Source organism: Neophocaena asiaeorientalis, unplaced genomic scaffold, assembly GCF_003031525.2.
Source record: "Neophocaena asiaeorientalis asiaeorientalis breed wild unplaced genomic scaffold, Neophocaena_asiaeorientalis_V1.1 scaffold114, whole genome shotgun sequence".
In the NCBI taxonomy this organism is placed as follows: domain Eukaryota; kingdom Metazoa; phylum Chordata; class Mammalia; order Artiodactyla; family Phocoenidae; genus Neophocaena; species Neophocaena asiaeorientalis.
The window spans coordinates 12,098,959-12,125,047 of NW_020173116.1; the positions used below are offsets into that span (position 1 = coordinate 12,098,959).

The following is a 26,089-nucleotide window of genomic DNA, read 5'->3' on the forward strand; positions in this document are numbered from 1 at the left end:
AAAAAAAAAAAAAAAAAAAAAAATTTCAATCCCTCAGTCTCAACATAGATTCCCACCTTTTAAAATGAGATATGGGTCATTCAAAATGAATGCTTAGGTCTATCTTTTCTTTTGTCAAATTACTTTGTACCTACCTTCTTTAAAATACATCCAGGAGCAAAAGAAGAATTCCATTCCCTCTCACAAGGCCACCCAATTCCAGCACAAATATTAGGTCTTCACGTGCCGGTTAACTCATGTGCATATTTTAAAATTTAAATGCCAAGCATTTCCAATCAGGACCAGTACCTAACTTTTATTGACAGAATAATGTCATTCTCTTCTATGACTTCAAATGTCCTTACACTGTGGAGTCCATTTCAGAGAATCAGTGAATAACCAGCTGTCTAAGATGTATAAAGAAACAACCCATGTATGTCTATTATATGCTGGAAACATTTATTAAATTTGAGTTATACTCTCGTAAAGCAGAGAGAGACCTTATTACCCACATATTCTAAACCCAGGAACCTGAGACACGGTCAGTCCAGGGACTTGACCTGGGTATGCAATTAGCTAGTGTGCCCAGGCTGGGGCAGAGAGGGGTGCCGTCTCCTCTCTGGAATTGCCTGTTGCAGGGAGATGAGGTAAGTTGTGGGAGGCTGTAGGCACTTTCCTGGGGAGGCACCTTGTACTAGGAGGGTCTAGAACAGTCTTGCAGAGAGGAAGCAGGGCTGCTTAGGACTGGCTCTCAGGAGGTTAAAAGAGTATGAGGGCTCTTCTAGGCTACTAGGGTAAGGATGGAGGGAGAATAGCACTCAAATCCTCCACAGGATGGAAGTGTACACGTGACTGTGGCATCTGCTGAGGTAGGGGGAGTTAAGAGCCCTGAGAGGTACTAGGAGCTCATCCTGAGTTGATGCTGAGTGGTTGACCAGCTGGCTGCGGAGGAGTGTCAGCAAGGCTCAGAGTGGGTGCACCTCCTTGCAGCCATCAACATGCTTGTCTGAACCGGGGACACGGGCAAAACCGAGTTGAATCATAGCTTTAAATACTCAGAGGAAATAGCTCATCAACCTGGCGCGAGTACACCTCTGAGGGAGGAGAGCCGGGGTTTGGGGGAAGCCATCTTTCTGAGCAGAAGCTACTCTGAGAAACGGGGTCAGGAGCCAAGAAGTCGTGGCCAGGCCACGACTCTAACAGGAAACGGGCTGTGTGCACTGTGGGCAGGACACTGAGAGCTTCAGCCCCACCTGCAGGCCCCACTGATAGTGATCGCAGAGTCCAGCCTGGGAGTGCTGAGACCAATGCCTACTTTTCTGTGAGAGGCTTGTGAAAACCTGCTTTCATCTCTTTGCAGCCTACCTTGTGGTTGCACATACCATCCGGGGAACGTGATACCCCATTTAAACAATTGCTACAACTCGATGTGCAAGTTTAATCATTCATGGTGGGCATGTTAAAATCGACTTTCAAATTGGGTTTCAGGAGTCCCAGGTCTCTTCAGAGGTGCCTTAGCGACCATCCCGGGCAGTGGGCGCATGTGTGCCTGGTCCCAGCCCTCTCCCCACCTCCCATTCCTTCCAAATATCAGTACTTCCAACAGGAGTAGCGCTGCTCTTACCCATTTTTATGTTGAGATTCCACATAACAATTTTATTTGGCAAAAATCAAACACCTCTGAATAGGCCATGGTTTAGATGTAATGAACGTAATCCTCCCTGGCTAGTTTAAACAGAAATGGTTATAGAATTGTTTAGAAAGGGGAAGAAATAGACTCTAGTCTATTCTTCCAAGAATATAGTCCAAAGTCACCCAGAAAAACACTGGGCTGCCAAGAGCTACTGATCCTGCTACAGGCAGGAAGAAATCTCTGGAATCATGAAGATTCTGCTGCAGATGTCAGCTCAGACCGTCCTGCAGGCTAGCTGTGGAGCTGCTGAGAGCTCAACCCAACTGCTTCTGTTCACCCAACTGAGTCCACCAGCAGCAACTTACTTATTCATTTGCTTTATCCCACAATGTACACAATAGCCTCAGAAGGATGTTCATACTAACAACGCCATCAATATTTTGTTGACTAAAAACAGTTCAAGATTTTGGGGGGGCTGTTTTATGCCTTGAGAACCTCCCATTAGAATGTAAAGTCAAGTCGGTGTGTTCTAAAGTCATGTGAAATGATTCCTCTTGATGTAGTTTTGCTGACTCAGTATACAGTTAGATTTTTTTTTCTTTTACTGTGCTTTTTTAGGAATTGCTGCTTAAATTGTATTTTGTTTTATAATAATGCAAAATATTTACGTTCTTCTGAGAGCATATCTGCAAAATAAGGTATGTGCAGAGAAGTCCATCTTCTACCCTTCTTGTTCTCCCCTTCCCCACAGGTAAACCTTTCAAAAAGTGATGTTGATTTACCCTTCTGTTTTGTAATATAATTAAATAGGAATACATATTTAATCTCCCCACGTCTTACAGATAAATCGTAGCGTATTAACTACAATTTTTCCACCTTGCTTTTCCCACTCAATATATTCCAGAGATCACTCCCTAACTGTATATGGAGCTGTTTCTCATTCTTACAGTTACGTGGTACACCGTTGTGTGGCTTGGTTATACTATAGTTTATACAGCCAATCTCAGACGTTTCCAGTCTTTTGCTATTACAGATTATGTTGTGAAGAATTATGTTGTCTTATGCATGCATCTTTTTTTTCTTTCTTTCTTTTTGGCCACGCCGCGGGCATGTGGGATCTTATTTCCCTGACCAGTGATCAAACCTGTGCTCCCTGCAATGGAAGTGTAGAGTCTTAACCACTGGAGCGCCAGGGAAGTCCCCTTATGCGTGCATCTTTTCACATTTTTCAAGATTATTTGGGGGATAGATTCCAAATGTAGAATACATGGGTCAGAGGGCAATGTATATGTAATTTTGCTGGATATTGCCATATTCCTTTTCGTAGGGGTAATATCATTTTCCATTCCCATCAGCAATGTAAGGAGCGCTAGCGATGTTGTAGCGATGTTGATCTTCTTCATCCCTGTTGTTGAAAGGTCTTTACATATTAGAACTGAGACATTGTGATGTAAGTTGCAAATATTTTTCTTTCCCTTTGTCCCTTGTGTTTTTAACTTTGCTTTTGATATTTACCCATTCCCTGATTATAGAGGAATTCACCCATATTTCCAATACTCATATAGATTAATTTTTAAAATTTAAATCTTCAATCCATTTGGAATTTGTACTGGTGTGCAGTGCAAGGAATGAATCCATTGAATCATTTTTCAGATGACAGTCCATTTACCACAATACTACGTTTTTACTTTTACCCACTGATTTGAGATGCCCCTTCTAACTTATACTCAATTTCCATTTCCTATTAGATCTATTTCTGGACTATCTAGTCTATTCTATTGGTCAACTTGCTATTCATGTGGTAATACCACACTGTATCAGTTGCAGAGACTTTAAAACATATTTTAATATCTTGTAGGGGCTATGTCCCTAACCTCACCCCAAAGGTCCTATTTTTCAGTGATTTCCTGACTTTTCGTGCATGTTTTCTTCTTCCAAATGAACTTTGTAATTAGTATGCTTAACTCCAGGAAAAAAAAAAAAAAACTGATGACATTTTATTGAGTTCACATTAAATTTTTAAATTAATATAAGGAGGATCAACTTATTTTTGAGATTGCGTCTTCCTAGCCAAGGACATAGGATGTCCCTCCACTTGTTCAAATATGCATTTGGTTCATTCAGGATTGTTTTATAGTTTTACTCATAGAGATTTTGGATATTTCATGTTAAGTTTGGGCTATTTTGCTATTAAAATGGTGTCTTCTCTTTGGTGATCTTCTAATTTGTTTTTTACATATATACACTAAGGCAATTGAAATATCTCAAAATTGAAGGACATGAGTTTCTAGATTGAAAGGGCTACCAATTTCCCAGCAAAACAGAGAATCACTTCCAAACTTGGAAGGAAAAGTGATGTGCTCCCTGCAGTCTTATACTCAAACAATTATTCTCCAATATGAGGACAAAATAGAGATTTTCAGACATGTAAGCCCTCAAGATATTTACTTCCCATGTACCTTGTGTCTGAGGTCTACTGGAAGAGGTCCTTCTCCAAAAAAGAGAACATCCTCTAAGAAGCCTCAGAAATAAGGGATCCAACTTAGGAGAGTGGTAAAAAGTTTCTCCAGGCTGACGGTAAATGGAAATCCCAGGATGGCAATTGAGAGCAAGTTCCAGATAGACCGTTTTCAGGAAGAAGACAGATTTCCCAGTGTGGTTAACGCATTGAGAGGTCATTTACATTTCTAGTGGAAAGTTGAGGAATGAGTTAATGATAAATATAGAGAAATTTAATCAAATGAAGAAAAATAATTATTAGCTTCTAGTGAAACAAAAGTTGGTATACGAAAAGAGATGTAGTCAAATAGCATTATATGGCTCAGCCATAAATAGTATTTACCTGTAACAATGGTGTAAATATTCAACATTTATTTAACTAAAATTATGGTATAACTATATTTGGAGGCAGGATAGGAGGGAAAATGTGTTTGTGGTAGTGGTGGTGTTGGGGAGTAAATCACACCTTTCATTGTTAGGAAGTCAACAGATTATATCTAAAACTTTGTTCAAAGTCAGGCAGGCTATGCTTTGCTTTCTCATTAATCCCTGGTCCATTTGCTGCAATATCTCCCATACTCTGCAGTCCAGGACGTCTGCAGGCTCTGGATCCCCAGCTCTAATGGAAACTCTTCAACCTCACTTGACTTCTATGTTGTAGTCAACACTAGTCACCCCAGTTTTCTTCCGAAACCTCCTTGGATTTGTGAAAAGATTCCCTCCTGGTTTTCATAGCCCCATTTTCATATTCCCTTTTCATACTGTTTGGTGGTTTCTCTTTCTCTGTTCCATGCCACCCCTCCCTTAAAATTTTCCAGGGTCCCTTTCTGGAATCTTCTTTCCTTCTCATGCCGCATATTATCCTTGCCCATTGCTTTAGCAAACCTAAAGAGGAAAAAATCCCTCTTCCCATCTGTGGTCTGTTTTCTGAGCTCTAGAGTCACACATTCAGCTCTACCTTGGGTAACTTTATCTAGAAACATACATAACATCTAAAACTCAACTATTTATACTGAATCGATTCTAGTTTCCCAAAGCCTGTACCTCTGTTTTGGTTTTACGAACCCATATTCTACCTGATGAAAATGGTAGAACCATTTTCTTCCAAGCAGGAAACTGAGGGTCACCTATATTAATTCTCTTTCTCCCATGTTTCATATTCAGTCAGGAAGTTCTACCCTGGACCTGTGTTCTCTATAATAGCTCCTTAGCAGCCGCTTTACATATGTCCCTTACTAACGCCTGCAAAAGTAGGTGAGTAGATGCTTTTGACGGAGCTTAAAGAAGTTCTTTTCTGTTTGCTGATCTGTTTACTGCAAGTTTCTCAGTCATCAGCTGAGAATGAGGATGAGGGGGGCAACTTTAGAAGAAAGGAAGAAATATGAAGTTGTTTTCTAGGAAAATAAGATAGTGAAGTAGAGAAATATAGCATGGCTGCTAACAAGTTTAGTGTCTCCCTCAGGTTATGGAGACCAGTCAGCATGCCTGTGTGTTTCCTCCAGCCATGTTCAGTTGTGTATGTTCAACTAAGGAAGAGAGTTAGTAATTTTTAAGCTAATGCAATAAAATAAGAGAGTGTCAAGTGAACTAAAGGTATAGGTAAGTGACTGATAATAATGCACGACAATAAAACTTAAGTTGGAAAATGCGTGTATAGAGGGTGTCATTGAAGATTTGGTTAGAGCAATATAAGTTTCTTCTGTGACCACGTGACTGTCACAAATGAATTGATATCGGAGTGTTTCAGGGAGTAAGATGATAGGATGCTTGAAATGGAGTTTATTGAGGCATGTCAAATACTAGTAATGGCAGGTGTAGGAATAAATGCCTGAGTAGGTGTGGAAGTCAAGACATTTGGAAGAGAAGGAAGTTAAAGAATCGAGAGACCAGGGTGTTCCATGGATCATCTATGTGAATACTAAAATTACCAAGAATCAAAACAGGGAGGGTTCTGGTGAGTATAAGAATAAGTGGGGGGGGGGGGCTAAACTCTTCAGAGAATGTGAAACTGAGAGGAACCCTGCAGGGCTTTACTAGGAACAGACTCCTGTGTCCTCCACCTCTTGTTGGTAGAGCTTTATCTTCCTAGGCTTTCCCTGAGTTCCAAAGAGCAAATTTAATCAGAGAAGCAAGAAAATGCAAAAACAAAGGAAAGCAGTCAAGCAAGACAAAATAATAATAGTTTAGCCATAAAATTAGGTCAAGGACTTTTAGTTCTTCCTCAAGGGCTAGTTATTTTGCAGATACTAAAGCCCCCACCAGGTGGAGAAAGTTAACTGCAAGCTGACCACCAGCATGGGGACCTCAGACACTTTGGAACCAGAAGGTTGACGATTGAGATTTCCAAAGCATGACCCTGTTACCTCACTGTCAGCTAATCAGAGAATTGTACACGAGCTGATCTCATACCCTGAGACTCTCTCCCTTCACTTTGTCCTTAAAAACACTTCCCTGATAGCCACCAGGGAATTCAGGTCTTTGGAGCACAAGCTGCCTGTTCTTCTTGCTTGGTACCCTGCAATGAATGCTGTTCTTTCCTTCACCACAACCTGGTATAAGTAGACTGGCTTTGCTGCATGTAGACCCAAGTTCTGTTTAGTAACAAATGCAGCAGTGTGACCAGGGGTTTGGGGACAACCTCAACAAGGTGAGTAAGGGGTGGTATTACAGGGTGAGGACATGCTATTCAAAGCTGGGGATTTTTAGGGAGGAGGGAGTATAATGGCTGGAAATCAGTGGCTCAAGGGGTCTGGGAGAGAAAACAACCGCAATTTAAGTGGGCTGTTAGGGAAACAATGTCCTTGGGAGAGAGTCAAATAGCAATGGTGAGAAAGGGGTAAGAAAGTCCAGGGAAGAGTTTGAAGATATGACAAATGATCGATTTAACCATCTACAAATGAGGTTAGAAAAAAAATTAACTAAAATTCAGAGAAATCCCTCTGGGAGACAGCCCCAAGTCTGTAGTTTGGCTAAGAGCCTGTCTCCTATGGTCCACTGTGCATACCTCTATTTAGCATTTACCATCTAAGAAATGATCTTCAGAGGTCCAGTCCCTCTTTGACCAGACTAACTGTTCACAGTTACCAGAAAGAGATCTTGCCTATAGTAGATGGTTAGCAAATGTTTGTTAGATTAAACTTATTACTGTCCACTGTAATTATTTACCTTTTCCCCCAAATATGAACTCTTTGAGTGTAGAGCGTGTGTATTTTGTTTATCCTTGTATCATGTTTCTGATACAATAATAGACACATATAAAATGCTTGGAACCATGAATGCACAGAATAGATTCATTTTTATTTCTCCCAGCAATTTACTCCAAGTGAAATAGAATTCATTTATCCAACGGTAATATGTTTCAGTTATTTATTGCTATCTAACAAATCACCCCAAAACTTAGTTGCTTAAACATTGACAGTTTGTTATTTCTCACAATTCTGCAATCTAGATTGGACTCCCTTGGACCATTTTTCTGCTCCATATGGTGTCTGCTGGGGCTGGAACATATATTCTTCACTCACATGTGTAGACTAAGATGGTTGGAGCAACTGGAGTATGACCAGACAGCTCACTCTCTCTCTCTCCTCATGTTTTTACAACTAGCTTTTACAGCTACTTGAGCTTCCTTACAGCAAGGTGATCTCAGAACATTTGGACAAGAAATATTGTATCTGGCCTCCAAGAGAAAGCTGAAGACCTTTAAAAAACTAGATCCAGATGGGCACTTCCACTGCATTTTGTTGGTCAAAGCAAGTCACAAATTCAACCTAGATTCAAGAACAGGAACAATAGACTCCACCTCTCGACATGCACAACAATGCACGTGAAGGACCAGAGGAACTGATGGCAGCCATTTTTGGAGACTATCCCCACAATACCTGTAGGAGGGTATTCTGTCTCCTGCAAACTCGATTAAAGTGATCAAACTGGCTTTAGGAATCACCTCTCTAAACAACTTTAGACTCAACTTCAAGGTCTGCATCAGGATCTCTGAAGCTTCAGAAGGATAGCTCCCACACCCCAACTCACTTGAATCCAGTTCAAATCAATAGGTATTGAATACTGGTCATAGACAACCCCTTACGTTTAGCCTTTTCCTTCCATCTTAGCCACATCTCTTCCCAGCTCTCTTGCCTTTATTCCTTTTTTTTTATCATTCATCTTCCATGGATTTTATTTATTTTTTAAAACATCTTTATGGAGTATAGTTGCTTTACAATGTTGTGTTAGTTTCTGCTATATAACAAAATGAATCAGCTATGTGCATATGTATATCCCCATAGGCCCCCCCACTTGCATCTCCCTCCCACCCTCCGTATCCCACCCCTCTAGGTGCTCACAGAGGCACTGAACTGATTTCCCTGTGCCATGCAGCTGCTTCCCACTAGCTATCTATTTTACATTTGGTAGTGTATATAAGTCAGTGCTATTCTCTCACTTCGTGCAGGCTTACCCTTCCCCCTCCCCGTGTCCTCAAGTGCATTCTCTACGTCTACATCTTTATTCCTGTCCTGCCCCTAGGTTCATCAGGACCATTTTCTTTTTAGATTCCATATGTACACTTCAGCATACAATTTCATTTCATTTCTTTTTATGGCTGAGTAATATTCCATTGTATATATGTGCCACAAATTCTTTATCCATTCATCTGTTGATGGACACTTAGGTTGCTTCCATGTCCTGGCTATTGTAAATAGAGCTTCAGTGAACATTGTGGTACATGACTCTTTTTAAATTATGGTTTTCTCAGGGTATATGCCCAGTAGTGGGTTTGCTGGGTCATATGGTAGTTCTATTTGTAGTTTTTTAAGGAATCTCCATACTGTTCTCCATAGTAGCTGTATCAATTTACATTCCCACCAACAGTGCAAGAGGGTTCCCTTTTCTCCACACCCTCCCCAGCATTTATTGTTTGTGGACTTTTTGATGATGGCCATTCTGACCGGTTTGAGGTGATATCTCATTGTAGGTTTGATTTTCATTTCTCTAATGATTAGTGATTTTGAGCATCCTTTCATGTGTTTGTTGGCAATCTGTATATCTTCCTTGGAGAAATGTCTTTTTAGGTCTTCTGCCCAGTTTTGGATTGGGTTGTTTGTTTTTTGAATATTGAGCTGCATGTGCTGCTTGTAAATTTTGGAGATTAATCCTTTGTCAGTTGCTTCATTTGCAAATATTTTCTCCCATTCTGAGGGTTGTCTTTTTGTTTTGTTTATGTTTTCCTTTGCTGTGTAAAAGCTTTTAAGTTTCACTAGGTCCCATTTGTTTACTTTTGTTTTTATTTCCATTTCTCTAGGAAGTGGGTCAAAAAGGATCTTGTTGTAATTTATGTCACGGAGTGTTCTGCCTATGTTTTCCTCTAAGAGTTTGATAGTGTCTGGTCTTACATTTCAGTCTTTAATCCATTTTGAGTTTATTTTTGTGTATGGTGTTAGGGAGTCTTCTAATTTTATTCTTTTACATAAGAATATGTAAAAGTGTGCAGTTTTCCCAGCACCACTTATTGAAGAGGCTATCTTTTCTCCATTATATATTCTTGCCTCCTTTATCAAAGATAAGGTGACCATATGTGCATGGGTTTATCTCTGGGCTTTCTATCCTGTTCCATTGATCTATGTTTCTGTTTTTGCACCTGTACCATACTGTCTTGATTACTGTAGTTTTGTAGTATAGTCTGAAGTCAGGGAGTCTGATTTCTCCAGCTCTGTTTTTCTTTCCCAAGATTGCTTTGGCTATTCGGGATCTTTTGTGTTTCCATACAAATTGTGAAATTTTTTGTTCTAGTTCTGTGAAAAATGCCATTGGTAGTTTGATAGGGATTGCATTGAATCTGTAGATTGCTTTGGGTAGTAGAGTCATTTTCACAATGTTGATTCTTCCAATCAAGAACATGGTATATCTCTCCATCTGTTTGTATCGTCTTTTCTTTCATCAGTGTCTTACGGTTTTCTTCATATAGATCTTTTGCCTCCTTAGGTAGGTTTATTCCTAGGTATTTTATTCTTTTTGTTGCAGTGGTAAATGGGAGTGTTTCCTTAATTTCTCTTTCAAATTTTTCATTGTTTGTGTGTAGGAATGCTAGAGATTTCTGTGCGTTAATTTTGTATCCTGCTACTTTACCAAATTCATTGATTAGCTCTACTAGTTTTCTGGTAGCATCTTTAGGATTCTCTATGTATAGTATCATGTCATCTGCAAACAGTGACAGTTTTACTTCTTCTTTTCTGATTTGGATTCCTTTTATTTCTTTTTCTTCTCTGATTGCCATGGCCAAAACTATAATAGTTTTGAGAATAATAGTGATGAGAGTGGGCACCCTTGTCTTGTTCCTGATCATGCAGGAAATGTGTTCAGTTTTTCACCATTGAGAACGATGTTGGCTATGGGTTTCTCATATGTGGTCTTTAATATCTTGAGATAGCTTCCCTCCATGCCCATTTAATGGCAAGTTTTTATCATAAATAGATGTTGAATTTTGTTGAAAGCTTTTTCTGCATCTATTGAGATTATCATATGGTTTTTATCCTTCAGTTTGTTAACATGGTGTATCACATTGATTGATTTACATATATTGAAGAATCCTTGCAATACTGAGATAAACCCCACTTGATCATGATGTATGATCCTTTTAATGTGCTGTTGGATTCTGTTTGCTAACTTCTTTTTCATTTCTAACTCTGTTGATTTGAGTTTTCTCCCTTTTTTTCTTGATGAGTCTGGCTAATGATTTCTCAACTTTGTTTATCTTCTCAAAGAACCAGCTTTTAGTTTTATTGATCTTTGCTATTGTTTCCTTCATTTCTTGTTCATTTATTTCTGACCTGGTCTTTATGATTTCTTTCCTTCTGCTAACCTTGGGTATTTTTTGTTCTTCTTTCTCTAGTTGCTTTAGGTGTAAGGTTAGATTGTTCATTTGAGATTTTTCTTGTTTCTTGAGGTAGGATTGCATTACTCTAAACTTCCCTCTTAGAACTGCTTTTGCTGCATCCCATAGGTTTTGGGTCATCGTGTTTTCATTGTCATTTGTTTCTAGGTATTTTTTGATTTCCTCCTTGATTTCTTCAGTGATCTCTTGGTTATTTAGTAGCATATTGTTTAGCCTCCATGTGTTTGTATTTTTCACATTTTTTTCCTGTAATTGATACCTAGTCTCATAGCGTTGTGGTCAGAAAAGATACTTGGTACGATTTCAATTTTCTTAAATTTACCACAGCTTGATTTGTGACCCAAGATATGATCTATCCTGGAGAATGTCCCATGAGCACTTGAGAAGAAACTGTATTCTGTTGTTTTTGGATGAAATATCCTATAAATACCAATTAAGTCCATCTGGTCTAATGTGTCATTTAAAGCTGTGTTTCCTTATTTGTTTTCATTTTGGATGATTTGTCCACTGGTGAAAGTGGGGTGTTAAAGTCCCCGACTATTATTGTGTTACTGTTGATTTCCCCTTTTATGGCTGTTAGCATTTGCCTTATGTATTGAGGTGCTCCTGTATTCGGTGCATAAATATTTACAATTGTTATATCTTCTTCTTGGATTGATCCTTTTATCATTATGTAGTGGCCTTCTTTGTCTCTTGTAATAGTCTTTATTTTGAAGTCTATTTTGTCTGATATGAGTATTGCTACTTCATCTTTCTTTTGATTTCCATGTGCATGGAATATCTTTTTCCATTCCCTCACTTTCAGTCTGGATGTGCCCCTAGGTCTGAAGTGGGTCTCTTGTAGACAGCATATATACAGGTCTTGTTTTTGTATCCATTCAACCAGTCTGTGTCTTTTGGTTGGAGCATTTAACCATTTACATTTAAGGTATGTATCGGTATGTATGTTCCTCTTACCATTTTCTTAATTGTCTTGGGTTTGTTTTTCTAGGTCTTTTCTTTCTCTTGTGTTTCCTGCCTAGAGAAGTTCCTTTAGCATTTGTTGTAAAGCTGGTTTGGTGCTGCTGAATTCTCTTAACTTTTGTTTGTCTTTAAAGCTTTTAATTTCTCTGTTGAATCTGAATGAGATCCTTGCTGGGTAGAGTAATCTTTGTTGTAGGTTTTTCCCTTTCATCACTTTAAATATATCCTGCCAGTCCCTTCTGGCTTGCAGAGTTTCTGCTGAAAGATCAGCTGTTAACTTTATGAGGATTCCCTTGCATGTTATTTGTTGCTTTTCCCTTGCTGCTTTTAGTATTTTTTTCTTTGTATTTAATTTTTGATAGTTTGATTAATATGTGTCTTGTTGTGTTTCTCCTTGTATTTATCCTGTATGGGACTCTCTGCACTTCCTGGACTTGATTGACTATTTCCTTTCCCATGTTAGGGAAATTTTTGACTATAATCTTTTCAAATATTTCCTCAGACCCTTTCTTTTTCTCTTCTTCTGGGACCCCTACAATTTGAATGTTGGTGCATTCCATGTTGTCCCAGAGGTCTCTGAGACTCTCCTCAATTCTTTTCATTCTTTTTTCTTTATTCTGTTCTGCAGCAGTTATTTCCACTGTTTTATTTTCCAGGTCACTCATCTGTTCTTCTGCTTCAATTATTCTGCTATTGATTCCTTCTAGAGAAGTTTTCATTTCATTTATTGTGTTCTTCACCATTGTTTGCTCTTTAGTTCTTCTAGGTCCTTGTTAAATGTTTCTTGTATTTTCTCCATTCTATTTCTGAGATTTTGGATCATCTTTACTATCATTACTCTGAATTCTTTTCCAGGGAGACTGCCTATTTCCTCTTCATGTGTTTGGTCTGGTGGGTTTTTACCTTGCTTCTTCATCTGCTGCATGTTTCTCTGTCTTGTCATTTTGTTTAATTTACTGTGTTTGGGGTCTCCGTTTCCCAGGCTGCAGGTTTAGAGTTCCCATTATTTTAAGTGTCTGCCCCTGTCACAGACACCCAGTGGGTGAGGTTGGTTCAGTAGCTTTTGTAGGCTTCTTGGTGGAGGGGACTGGTGCCTGTGTTCTGGGGGCTGGGGCTGGATCTTGTCCTTCTGGTGCGCAGCCAGTGGTGTGTTTTGGGGTGTCTGTGAACTTAGTATGACTTTATCCTGCCTTTATTCTTATCACTGTGTTGCTCTCACATGACTCTGTAAGCCTGGAGCTTCATGTGCCCGGAATATCGTTCAGCTGTTCCCTATGACCTGTGTTGAAACAGGGTTGTAAAAAGCCTCATATCCTCTTGGAATCCTAGGCAGATTCGTGACCCAGGGCAGATATTTTTTTTTGGTTCATTCCTAGTTATAAATGCTAATTCCCTCTTCTCTCTTCCACCACAGGGAAACACTCATTTTGCCTTCATCCCAAAGCAAATGTAGTCTTCTTTTGTATTTTATGTTATCCTCTAGTTATGTGTAGAAGCAGCCCTGGAGCATTCATATGCTCAGAAGAATCAGCCTTCTCTTTGTTAGAATATCAGCCTCTTGAAGATGGGTGATATCTAAGCTTAACCAAGTTGCTTTCTAGATAAAGCTCTTTCTGACCAGAGTGGTCTCAGAGTGTCCTAGGGTTCTTATTAAGTGATTTTATTTGTTCTATCAAAGGAACAGTGGGGTTCTCAATTATATGTTATATTTTGAATCTTTGTTTTAATAAAGAGGTACCAGAAAATCTTGGTGATTTCAGAGTTTAAATTTATTTCCCTGTCTGTATCAATAAATTATTGTTTCAAATAAATGGTGTTAGAGAGATGTTTTTTTCTTTTTCAGAATTCAAAAAAAGTTAATCACAACAACAGCTTTAGGTTATATCATAAAGGTTACATTTTGGGGAGTTAGTTTTACAAAACGAAAAAAAAAAACACCAAAAACCCAAAACCCACAGTTGAGAAACTGTTGAGTGCTAATAATCTTTACAGGAAATTCCTGTAAAGGAAGTTGGATTACTCACTCTTTCAACTAAACCTAACCACAAACCTTATCTAGTCAAGGAGGTTGGTCTGGGGAGAGTTTTAGATGCTTCATCTTCAGGTCATTTCCTTCTACTTATAGAGGTCATTAATTTGATTTTCCTCTGTATGACCATGAATTTGACAATGTCAATGGCCATTTACAAAATACTAAAGGTTTTCCTTTTTTGTTTTCTCCAAGTTTAGCTCATTATTTACAAACTTGTGTGAGTTACATGTACTTTCTCCCTTTATCTCTCTGACTAGGAAGAGATATTGTAGACCTCTGGAAATGGATATTCTCACATGCTCATCTTCAGAGAGAAAAGCCGGCAGTCACTGAAAGAAAGACTTGAAGTTCCTTTCTCTTTTTCAATGTCTTAAGAACAGGAAATACAGGTAAGACAATGGTATATATTTTTTTCCACTAGATTTCCTAACCAGCAAATATAAGTTGAGAAAAGAACTTAAATCATTTTCAAAATGGATTGCTAACACAATTCTTTTTCATAAACTATTTTGTACTAGTAAATTTGCTACCTAATTAGCAAATTTTCCATCTCCACATATATGGAGACTTTATAAAAAAAACAAAAACTGGTGGTTATGAAATAAACCTGTCTACAATGTTTTGAGCATTTTGTGGGAAAGGTGGAGAGCAGAGGGGTTCAAAATGTTTGCTGACTCAGCCATAAAAACAAACAAAATTGGGTCATTTGTAGAGACATGGATGGACATAGAGGCTGTAATACAGAGTGAAGTAAGTCAAAAAGAGAAAAACAAATATCATATATTAATGCATATATGTGGAATATGAAAAAAAATTGGTATAGACGACCTTATTTACAAAGCAGAAATAGAGACACAGACATAGAGAACAAACATATGGATACCAAGGGAAAAAGGTGGGGTGGTGGGGTGAATTGGGAGATTGGGATTGACGTATATACACTATTGATACTATGTATAAAATAAATAACTAATGACAACTTGCTGTATAGCACAGGGAACTCTACTCAGTGCTCTGTGGAGACCTAAATGGGAAAGAAATCCAAAAAAGAGGGGATATATGTATACATATAGCTGATTCACTTTGCTGTACAGTAGACACTAACACAATATTGTAAAGAAAGTATACGCCAATAAAAATTAAAAAACAAAAAAGCAAACAGAAAAAGGGCATAGATAGTCCCTATAATATCTAGCATAGAGTTTGCCACGTAACAAGAATTTAGCGAATAGTTGTTGTACAAATGTGTATGACCAAGATTGGCAGTTTAGTTTAGATTGGGTTTTGTTAAGCTATTCGTATCTGTATTCCAGCATCATCGTTTTTTAAATGTGTGACTTTGGACAATTTACTTCACCAAAAAAAAAAAAAGAGTTTTTGCCGAATTTAAATGCTTGTCTTGACTTGACTGTAAAATCTTTGAGAGCAGGAGCTACACTCTTGATTTTCTGTAATTCCTAGACAATGGGCTATATAGCTACCATGGATCATGTGGGAACGATAATAATATTATTTGAATTAAATACCTACTGTTACACCAGACCAAATGTCTACATGTACATGTGTTCCCTGGGTATAGTCATTGCTGATCCCATGGGAAATTGTCTTTAACTGTGGGGTTCTCCTACCTGAGCCTCAGATTCCCTGTTGACACCTGCCTTCTCCACCTGCCTTTACTCTTTTTCTCCTCCCACCAAAAGCTTTGGTCAGAAAAAATTTTAGTTCATCATCAACCAAAGATAGTTGAAGGCGTAGTCTTGACCAACTGATTGGGGGAATCTTCAACCTCTAACAAAAAAAAAATATGGCTCTCAAAAAGCAGGTATGGATGCTGTTTTGGATAAGAGACCCTTCAGATACTTGAAGTCTTTTGAGCACTTATCTCTTTTTGTGAGGTGACAGCATATGCTGATAGGAAAATCAGAGTCTCTGAGACCCTCTTCACATGGACATGAATTCCTCTTCTGATACTTATAAGATGTGCAATTATCATTAATAGTGGGGACCACTCTCCAAGCAATGTGAGCCTTGGTGGTCCACCAATGAAACAAGAAGGACAACAACCGTCTTCCCGAGTGCGACAGAAAGTATGTAAGAGAGCAGGATACCATTATGTTCAGTGCCACCTGCCCATTGATTTACTGCCAAGAACAGACCTGCAGCCTGGTTTGGTTAAGTTGCCCAATACTTGAAAAATGCTCGATAAATGCACCTTGTGTGATTCATTATGATTCTTGGAAGTGTGTTGGTGATGGTGGAATGAAAGGCATCACACAGACATCAAAAGATCTTAAAAAGGTAGATGTTGACAAACAATATCAGTTGTGGTATCCCACACTGATGGGGTTTCCAGAGTGCGCTTGCTCTGTGTTGCTCAGTTGCCAACAGTGTTGGTAATAACTGCTGTAACTTAGCACAGACCCAGCTCCCCAAGGTCTATTCTTGTCCCTGAGCAGGGCTTCCCAGGGATGATGCCTGAATCACAGTGATTTCCCTGACACTTGTTTATAATATAGAGTTCAGTGTTCTTCTCCTTGAGAATCTGATTTAATATGATTTGGAGAGCCCAGATATCTGAATTTATAAAAAGCATTCCGGGTGATTCTTGTAATGGAGATAATTTGAGAAACACAATCCCAGAGACAAAGCTGTAGCCTAGAAACAGCCCTAGGCAGCCTGAGGTCCTACCTCAGGTAGGTGAGGGTATCATGGACAGAACATCTGACCACTCAAGGTCGGGACAGGAATTCCTGAGGGCTGGAGACTTCTGGGTGTCGTGGTAAAAAAATTTCTATAGGCTTGGTAATTCAAACATGGAATCACAGAATGTTAGAGCTGAGATGATCTTAGAAATAATAAAGTCCCATGATTCTCAAGTCAAGGAGATTTAAAATAAAATGCAGATTTTCCAGTTTAATCCCCAGAAGTTAGGACCCCCTAGCCCTAAGGTGGAGGAACAACTGATACAGTCCAAATAATTTATTTTGCCAATGAAAAAACTGAAGTGCAGAGAGAGGCTAACTAGAGACACACAGCAAGTTAATGGTTAAACTTAGGTTGATATGCATTTATTTTGATTTCTCCTGAATTCTTTTGCATTTATTTGAACAACAGAATTGATTACAATGTATGCGTGAAGCTTTTCCTAGGATTTGGAGATAAGATTCCTGAAACAGGATCCCTGCTCTTAAGGAGCTCCCAACCTAGTGAGAGGACATGGTATGTGAAATAGCAATTTCACTATGGTGTGGATGAATTCTGAACAAGGACTTACCAAACTCCTGTGTGAGTCACACCCTATTCCTTGAGAGAGTGTGCAGGCTGCAAGACAGTCTCAGTTCTGCTGGCATGGAGCTTTGGTTCTCGTTGGGGGAGAAGTTTATAAAACAAGATATTTTCCAGACAGTAGTGTGCGCTAAGACAAAGTAATATAACATGAGTAATAAGAGAGCTCGTTGCTGGCTGGTGCAGTGGTGAATAGAGAGGAGCAATGTCATTATGTACATGGTCAGTGGTGGTCTCTCTGGGGATGAAACACAAGATAAATCATGAGGGAGCCATATCGGGTCATACGGGGTTTTGCATCTGATGCTTAGGAATGGACTTTTTATTTAGTGGGCAGTGGGGCTGGTGAGGTTATCAGCACAGAAAGGACATCCTCAGGCTTGATTTTTAGGAAGGTGCTTCCAGTGGCCGGAGATGGGGAGATTGTCCCTTCAGGGGCTTTGTGGGCAAAGAAAGGGTGAGCAGGGGGTGGGGGGAGGTAGACCACATCTGAAAGGCAGTTGCTTATCCTAGGCCCTTGTTCCTAGACAACAGTCTTGGAAAGAAGAGCTACCCATTGTCACCAGTGGGGATAAGTGATGCAGTGACTCTGGTCCCCGTCCGTGGCACTCTAGGTCCTCCATCATCTCATGAAGCCCTTTCTTGGCTGAGCACACCCTCCTCTCAGTGGGTCAGCATCCAAGTGGAAACATCCTGTACTTCTGGCCCCACCTGGGTACACCGGTCTGGAGAGACCTCGCAGAGTGTACGACTCGGTCCGCCTCTGTCCAAGACAATGTCTCTGTGGTTTTTGGGGTTTGTCTTTTCCCGCCTCCTCAGAGAAGTTGGTCCACACATCCTCTTCTCACTCTCACTTGCATTTGGCCTGCTACCCTGCCGGCTCATTCCCCTGGATTCGCTTATGGAATCAAGGCAGCACAGGAGGAAACGCCTCCCCGTCTTGTCTTCCGTGTGCAGTGTAGCCTGGGGAGGGTGTGGCTCTTCCCCACTCCCCACCTTCCTTCCCGAATCGCTCGTCTCCATCACCTTAAACCCTCTGCACGTGCTGGTCTGATCTATCAGTGGCCAGACCTGATGGAAACTAAGTCCTTCTTGTGCCCGACTTCTCTGCTTAGTGTCAGGGTGGTCTTTCTGTTCTGTTTCTTCTCTTCCCTTTGGGTTTATCCTTTTGAATTTTCCCTTGGCCCTGACTCACCCTTCCAGGCTGGTGTTCCTCCGGGAAGTCTATCTGCTGTCTCCTCGCAGCCTCCTGACTTCTCTCGCTGGAACTCTCCCCTGTGGATCCCCAAAGGCACCTCAAGCTCAATGTTTCTGTTAGAGAAACATACTTGTTGATCATTTATAAATATTAAAATTACTCCTTTCTGCATCTGAAGATGTTGGAGACATGGAGTGCTGTGTGTGTGTGTGTGTGTGTGTGTGTGTGTGTGTGTGTGTGTAAATGTTTGGAGATGAAGAATTTTATAAGTTGAGGACAGTAAAGTATTTATTTATGGTTAAAGATGGAGGTTCCTGAAGAGAATGGTCCTGGGAAAGTCTGGGTGGAAGGAGCGGCTGCAGGAATGGCCAGTGAGCACAGGGGGCAGTGAAGAGAGGAGTGTGCGTGATGGTTAGATTGTGTGTGTGGGCGCTGAGAGAGAGAGAGACAGGCAGATAGAGACAGAGACAGAAGCAGAGGTTGAGAGAGAGAGAGGGAGAGATAGAGAGAGAGAGAGATTGATTTTTGTCAGCTGCCCAAGAAACAGAGATGTTCTGGGAAGAAGACTTTTAAGGAGAACGTTTAGAGGGACCATATGATAGTAAAATTTCTTTTTCTTTCTTTCTGTCTTTCTTTCTTTCTTTCGCTTTTTCTTTCTTTCTCTTTCTTTCTTTCTTTTTTCTTTCTTTCTTTCTTTCTTTTTTCGTTCTTTCTTTCTCTTTCTTCCCCTTCCTTTCCTTCTCCCTCCCTCCCTCCCTCTCTTTCTCTTTTTTCCTTGAACCACCATGAACACAGTCCAGGGTGACCTTCCCTCCCTTTTGTACTTCAGAGAATTGATAGAAACGCCATCCAGTGACAACTTTTCCTGTCTTATTTGGGGCACAAAGAGTAAAGCATCCTCTGTTCTCTAACAGTTACTACAAATTAGCAATGTGCAGACATTCTCAAGTTTACACACCAGCTACCGCACTAGTTTCCCTAATTGGGGAGAACCTGACATTTTCATTCAACATGGATGATCTTTTCAGGAAAACTTTCACTTAACTCTTTCCAAATTACCCATGAAAATGTACGTACTAGGTCAGAAACTTAGGAAAAGAAAAAGGATTCCATAAAGAAATGGCATCAAAAGACCACACCGTACGGAGTGTAGGTACAAGCAGTACCATGAGTCTGAGATGTCCTTCCTCCTTCAGTTGTGTAAGAAGTGACATATGCAGGACCTGCCACATGCTGTTGAAAATACCACTGTAGTGTGGGCATGTGAAGGCTTGTTGGGTAGGACCTGCCCTTTCAAAGCTTCCTGTGTGACTTGCGTTTTGATCACTGGTTCCGATTTCTTCATTTCCCATTTCTTGATTTACAGAAATGAAGATGATTCTCAGGGTGGAGCCCTGAATTACAATGTCCTCCACTCTGGCAACAGAACAAATGTCCTGAAGCAATGACAAGACCCAGCGAGAACAATGCTTTCCTTGAGCTGGGTATTTCTTTGGCTTATCGCAGGAGGGAAAATTAAAGGATTTAACACTTCAGGTAGGGGTTTTTCACTTTTCATGCTAACCTTATGAGTTTTATGGTCCAAGTTTAAAGTGACAGGTATTCTGGGATACATCGGCAGCAAGCATAATAATATAGAACATTTCCTTTCTACTTTTAAGATGGGGGTAGGAGGAGAAATTATTGGGGTGAACAGCTTTCAGTTGATACCAAGCATCCACGTGGAACCCAGTTACTATATCTGGGTGTTCAGTGGAAGCAGCTGAAGAGGAATTAAAGGTGGGTTGACATGTTTAACAGGAAACCTCCGTTGCTACTGGTGATGCTGAAGACCAGTGGGAGGGAATTAGAACATGAACTTCTTTTCCCCACAGAATGGGAACTGTGAAGGAGAAAGACACCCAAGGGAGCTTAATCCCTTGTGAAACCAAACTCTTTGTAAATATGTTAGAATTCCTCTAATGTGTTTCTGTGCTCCTTTGTTTATTGTGGTTTTCAGATTGCTCCACTGGAAAGCTTCTTAGGACATACTCTGCAAGGTGTGGGGAGGAGTTTGTCTTATTTTGTGATTTTCCAGAGCCACAGAAATCCCATTTCTACCACAGAAGTCAACTCTCGCCAACGCAAAGCTCTGAACACCTGCCCTGCAGTGGTAGTAAGAACCTATCTGATGTCCAATGGTACCTACAACCTCCAAACAGAGATCCACTAGTAGAAATTACACAAAACTATCCTCACGTGATCCAGGACAAGAGCACGCTTCATTTCTTGACCACAGAGATGAATAATGCTGGGTCATATATCTGTAGACCTAGGATTAGGTAAGTCCCAAGTACATTTCTATCTAAGTCCCAAGTACATTTCTATCTGAAAACATTACCAAATCCTTTACTATCTGGATATAACATCAGTGTTCACAGGACCTTGTTAACTTTCCTAGGAGCCCCAAGGATGAGACCTGTTGTGTCAAGATGATCTTAGAAGTTAAACCCAAGACAAATATGTCCTGTGGGAGCTCCATATCACATGAACAACTCCTTCTTCTTGGTAGCATGGGCTCCATTTATTGCCCCGGTCTCAGCCACCAAAGTGATACACAAAGTCCAGAGGTGACCTGGTACCAGGTAAGAATGACTTCACTGAAACTGATACCAGAGTTTAGTTGTTATGGTAGCATCTCCCTATGTAATTTATAGAAATGTGAGTCTGAATCTGAGCTCTAGAGCTTCCCAAAGACTGGCCTCACGCCTACAGAGAAGACCTGACTTTCAAAAGCAGTTTTCCCCTAGGTAGCCACAGAGTCCAATGTTCCAATTATTAGAACCCTCCTTTTGATCAGTGTCAGAAAATTTTCTAAAATTCAAGTCCATTACATGTGAGGTTAAGATATAAACTTATGAACACCCACTCATTCAGAAGACCAGATTTGTTCAATTTTACTGCCTTTGGAAAGCAAAGGGCATTGCTAGGGTGAAAGGAACACCCAACAAGCATGTCTTGAAGGGTTTCTGAAAGAAGGAGGAGACTGGAATACTTTCCAAAGAGGACACCTCTGGGAAGACAGTTAAGGCAAGCACCTGGTGGCCTGGGTGACAGGTGAGTCAGTGGGGAGGGAGGACAGTGCTAAGACAAAAAGGGAACAGGAATCAGGAAAAGACGAGTTTCAGAATGATTCTGAGTTATGAACCACATGTGAGTAAACTTCATAACAAAAACACTTCCATTGTATTTTATAGTTTTTCTAAGTCCTAACAGATATATAAATGCTGTGTAAGCATCTTTTCCAAAGTCTGGGAATGTCAGTTGACCCAGGGTGGTGGAATCTGGGAATAGAATTTAAATCACCTCCTACATTTGTAATAATTGGCTTTTTAAATATTTATTTATTTGGTAGTGTCGGGTCTTTGCTGCGGCAGGTGGGCTCCTCGGACAGGCTCACGGGCTCCTCAGTTGTGGCTCACCCCCTCCTTAGTTGTGGCATGTGAACTCTTAGTTGCGACATGCATGTGGGATCTAGTTCCTGGACCAGGGATCGAACCCAGGCCCACTGTATTGGGAGCATGGAGTCTTAACCACTGCGCCACCAGGGAAGTCCCTATGATAATTGTTTGAAGTTCAATACTTTGCTTTAAGAAATCATGCAAAACTTTAAATTTGACTTCCAAAGATATCTGTTTGTTAATATAAAAATATCATTTTAAATTGTCCCTGATCAAAGTCCAGAAAGTGGCCCATGTTTATCTGTCGGCTTTTTGTACCCCCAAACTTAGCAATCAGAGTCTCCTGGAGGTAAAATTACCAATGGGTGAGACAATATTTCCTCACTTGATTCTCTTGAGATTCAGTGACAACTGGTGTTATTATGTCCCTCGTAGAAAGAACTGTACAGGGAGGGTGAGTGTGTGCTTAAGGTCTCAATTTTATATTTTAAAATGACACAGAAAATGTGCTGCCCTCAATAAAATCCTAATTTAAGAAGCACCTTACTAATTGTTAGAGGAGTGCAATCAAAACTACAACGAGGCACCACCTCACACTGGTCAGAATGGCCATCGTCAAAACGTCTACAAATAACAAATGCTGGAGAGAGCGTGGAGAAAAGGGAACCCTCCACCCTGTGGATGGGCATGTAAATTGGTGCAGCCACTATGGAGAACAGTATGGAGGTTCCTTAAAAAACTACAAATAGAGTTGCCATATGATCCAGCAATCCCACTCTTGGGAAGGTCGGAAAAACCTCTAATTTGAAAAGACACATGCACCCCAATGTTCATTGCAGCACTATTTACAATAGCCAAGATATGGGAGCAACCTAAGTGTCCATCAACAGATGAGTGGATAAAGAAGGTGTGGTATATATATACACAATGGAATATTGCTGAGCCATAAAAAGAATGAAATATTGCCATTTGTAGCAACATGGATGGACCTAGAGATGATCATACTAAATGAAGTAAGTCAGACAAAGACAAATACCATATGATATCACTTATATGTGGAAGCTAAAATATGACACAAATGAACTTATCTACAACAAAGAAACAGACTCACAGACATAGAAAACAAACTTATGACTACCAAAGGGGAAAAGAGGGGAGGGATAAATTAGGAGTTTGGGATTAGTAGATACAAACTACTATATATAAAATAGATAGATGGCAAGATCCTACTGTATAGCACAGGGAACTATGCTGGAAAAGAATATGAAAAAAGGACATATATATATGTAAAGTGAATCATTGTGCTGTAAAGTAGAAACTAACACAACATAGTAAGTCAACATACTTCAATTAAAAAAAAAGAAACACGTTAATTTCATAACCTCTAAAATGAGGTTGGTAAGAATAGCCGATGGTTCTGTTCATTATTTTCAGTTCAGTCTTAAGAACAAAACTTCCCATGGTTCGAAAGTATTTGTAATCTGGGATGACAGATGCCTTACTACGTCAAGGTAGGCTGTTCCCAAACCAGGCTTGCCCCGTTATTTAAAATGAAAATGCATTTGAATTTTCAATGATGGTATCCCTGAAATGAAAGCTATTTTCACTTTCTGGTAAAGCACAGGCCACACGGTAGTCGCCAGCTTTCTGCATGTACTGCTCTTATGAACTAAACCCCGATGTTCTATGACATTCACAAAAGGAAGCTTTATTTCTCTTCTCTGGGGCCTCGACTGCAAATGTCAGGATGTGTTTAATGGTGACTAGGCATCTGTCTTAAAAGTAGGCAAAGAATAGCTGTTGTTAAAATTGTATCTTCCGACGGAGATTTGGACAGGTCATTCTTTAGGTTATGTTTCATGGATTGCATGAAATGCACGTGTGTGTACATGTGCTTACACACACACATGCACACACACAGACAGTATCCTGGAAAGTCACAGACCTCGTGGAAGTATCACTAAAAGTGATGACATTAGGCAGGAAATAATACCCAGTGTTCCTTTTCTTCATGCTAAACCACAGGTACTCAGGTGAAGCGTGGCTCACGCTTAAGATTATCTCAAAACCGACAACACTAACACTGGCTGAGAGGATGAAAACACGGTGGTACTGAATTCACATGAAACTGCTGACCAGGGGTGAACCTGCCAGTTGTATAGAACAACCAAGCGAAATAAATCCACGTGCTGTAGTCTCTGGGGGGGTTCCAAACTATTTTTAATAGACACCTCAAAAAATTTAGACTTGGAGATTCTTAACTGAAATATTGAACGATGAAGAAGTCAGAATAAAGGGAATTATCTGTTTTTCATTCTAATAATATTTTCCTAATTCATAAAAATATAATGGGAATTCCCTGGCGGTCCGGTGGTTAGGACTCTGCGCTTCCACTGCAGGGGGCACGGGTTCGATCCCTGGTCGGGGAGCTAAGATCCCGCAGCACAGCCAAAAATAAGTAAATTAATTAATTAAAATAAAAATATAATGAAAAATAGCTTTGGCATAAGCAGACTTCATCTTAGATGATATTACATTAATGGGAGGGCGTTTTTGGTTCTTTAGCTAAACGAATCTTTGACACCAGGCAGAATTATAACACAGGGCAGCGGGAGAGGCTCTTCTGCGAGGGTCTGGGGCATTGAGACATGGGTGCCTGTGACATGGCTGTGACGTCCTGGCAGTAAGACTGTACCTGAGTGACTTTTCCATTGGTGGTTTAAGTCACCCTCATTCACATGCCACAGTGCTGACATGGCTGCTGGGTCATCTCTGAACCCTGAGTTCCATGGAATTTTCGCACATAGACCTGCCACTTCTTCTCATTTCCTTTGGCCTCGTTCTCCTTGTCCCTGGCACCTGGTGGCATCCTGCGAGCCCAGGGACATGGAGAGCTGGTAAGTATGGTGAGACTTGCCAGACTAAAGGTTGATGCAATTCCTGGTAGGGAAGAGGTAAAAGTCATTTAGATTCGATTTTTGGAAGCTGTTTCCAAGGTCCATACATTGGCCCATTCGATTGTTCTCACTGTGAAATTTCAGAATCCTGGGCAACTTCCTGCGGTGTGTACAATGCTACAATCCACAGGTTGTCACATGTGTCAGTCCTCTGTGGGACTTACTGATGCTCTTTATACAGGATCACACTGATTGATGCTCCTGCTTCTGTATTTGGCTCTTGACTGTTTCACATCTGAGCAAAACAAAGAATTTCCTGTGTGGCCTCATTGGCACTTCTCTCTCCTACTAGGATCATTTGTGATTATGTTATTAGATCAGCTTCCCATCATTCTTGACACAGATTTCTTGCCCCTTATCTCTTTGATGTTTTGTTTGAGTTCCATCCCATAAAGTCTTGATGATACACACTAAGCCATACTTATCTTTTTATTGAAAAAAGTCAGGCCCACTTTGTAATCACTCATCCTCCCTATGGCCCAGCTGCAGCCTGGTTCCAACTCTGCATCCCCTCCTCTGCATTAATTTCTCATGTGCTTTACGACACACCTCCACTCCAATTTCTGTTCTTTGTATGGTATTACCATGTTCTCTCGAAATTTCATCTCTGAATTTTATCCCGTGCCCTGAAGCTTCCTTTTAAAATGTTCTTGATAGATGTTTAACCTTGTCAGTCCCACCTCTTGGCCTTGTTTTACTTCCTACCTGCAGCTGCCCAGCTCTGACCAGTTCTGACCCTCTTCTCAGCTCCTTGACAACCTACTGGAAATTCTTTCTTGGGCCACAGGAACCACACCAGAGACTTCGGGGAGGGGAATTTCTGCTTCTACGAGTCATCAAGCAAAGGGGAAGGGAAATTCCTCAATCAGAACATGAAACTCAGAATCAGAAGAACGTAGATACATTCTCAGGCCTCTCACGAGCTATATGGTATAGAACAAAACACAAACTTCAGAACCTCGGTTTTCTCATCTATATAATTTGGAAGACATAGAATCTGTGCAAACCAAGCCAAAGGATCCTTTTTTTCTTTTTAATCTGTTTTAAAGGGCAGTTATTTCCTTCTGCCTCATTTATTTATTTATTTATTTATTTATTTATTTATTTTTACTTTTGCTGTGTTGGGTCTTCGTTTCTGTGCGAGGGCTTTCTCCAGTTGCGGCGAGCCGGGGCCACTCTTCATCGCGGTGCGCGGGCCTCTCACTATCGCGGCCTCT

General features: G+C 40.3%; 1 protein-coding gene across 8 annotated transcripts in view; it reads left to right on the forward strand.

Annotated features, from left to right (window-relative positions):
* The first annotated feature begins 7,650 nt into the window (after positions 1-7,650).
* The window catches only part of IL18RAP (interleukin 18 receptor accessory protein), a 36,294-nt gene continuing 17,855 nt past the window's right edge, over positions 7,651-26,089 (forward strand). For 2 of the 8 annotated variants that reach the window (XM_024743875.1, XM_024743874.1), the window contains exons 1-4: positions 14,032-14,381; positions 19,842-20,011; positions 20,475-20,796; positions 20,916-21,099. In XM_024743875.1, the coding sequence (XP_024599643.1) occupies positions 19,942-20,011; positions 20,475-20,796; positions 20,916-21,099 (576 nt within the window). In that variant the 5' untranslated portion in view covers positions 14,032-14,381; positions 19,842-19,941. Of the gene's footprint in view, positions 8,164-14,010; positions 14,382-19,841; positions 20,012-20,474; positions 20,797-20,915; positions 21,100-26,089 lie in introns of those variants that run through there. The other 6 variants (XM_024743868.1, XM_024743870.1, XM_024743869.1 and 3 more) reach the window with 6 other exon arrangements.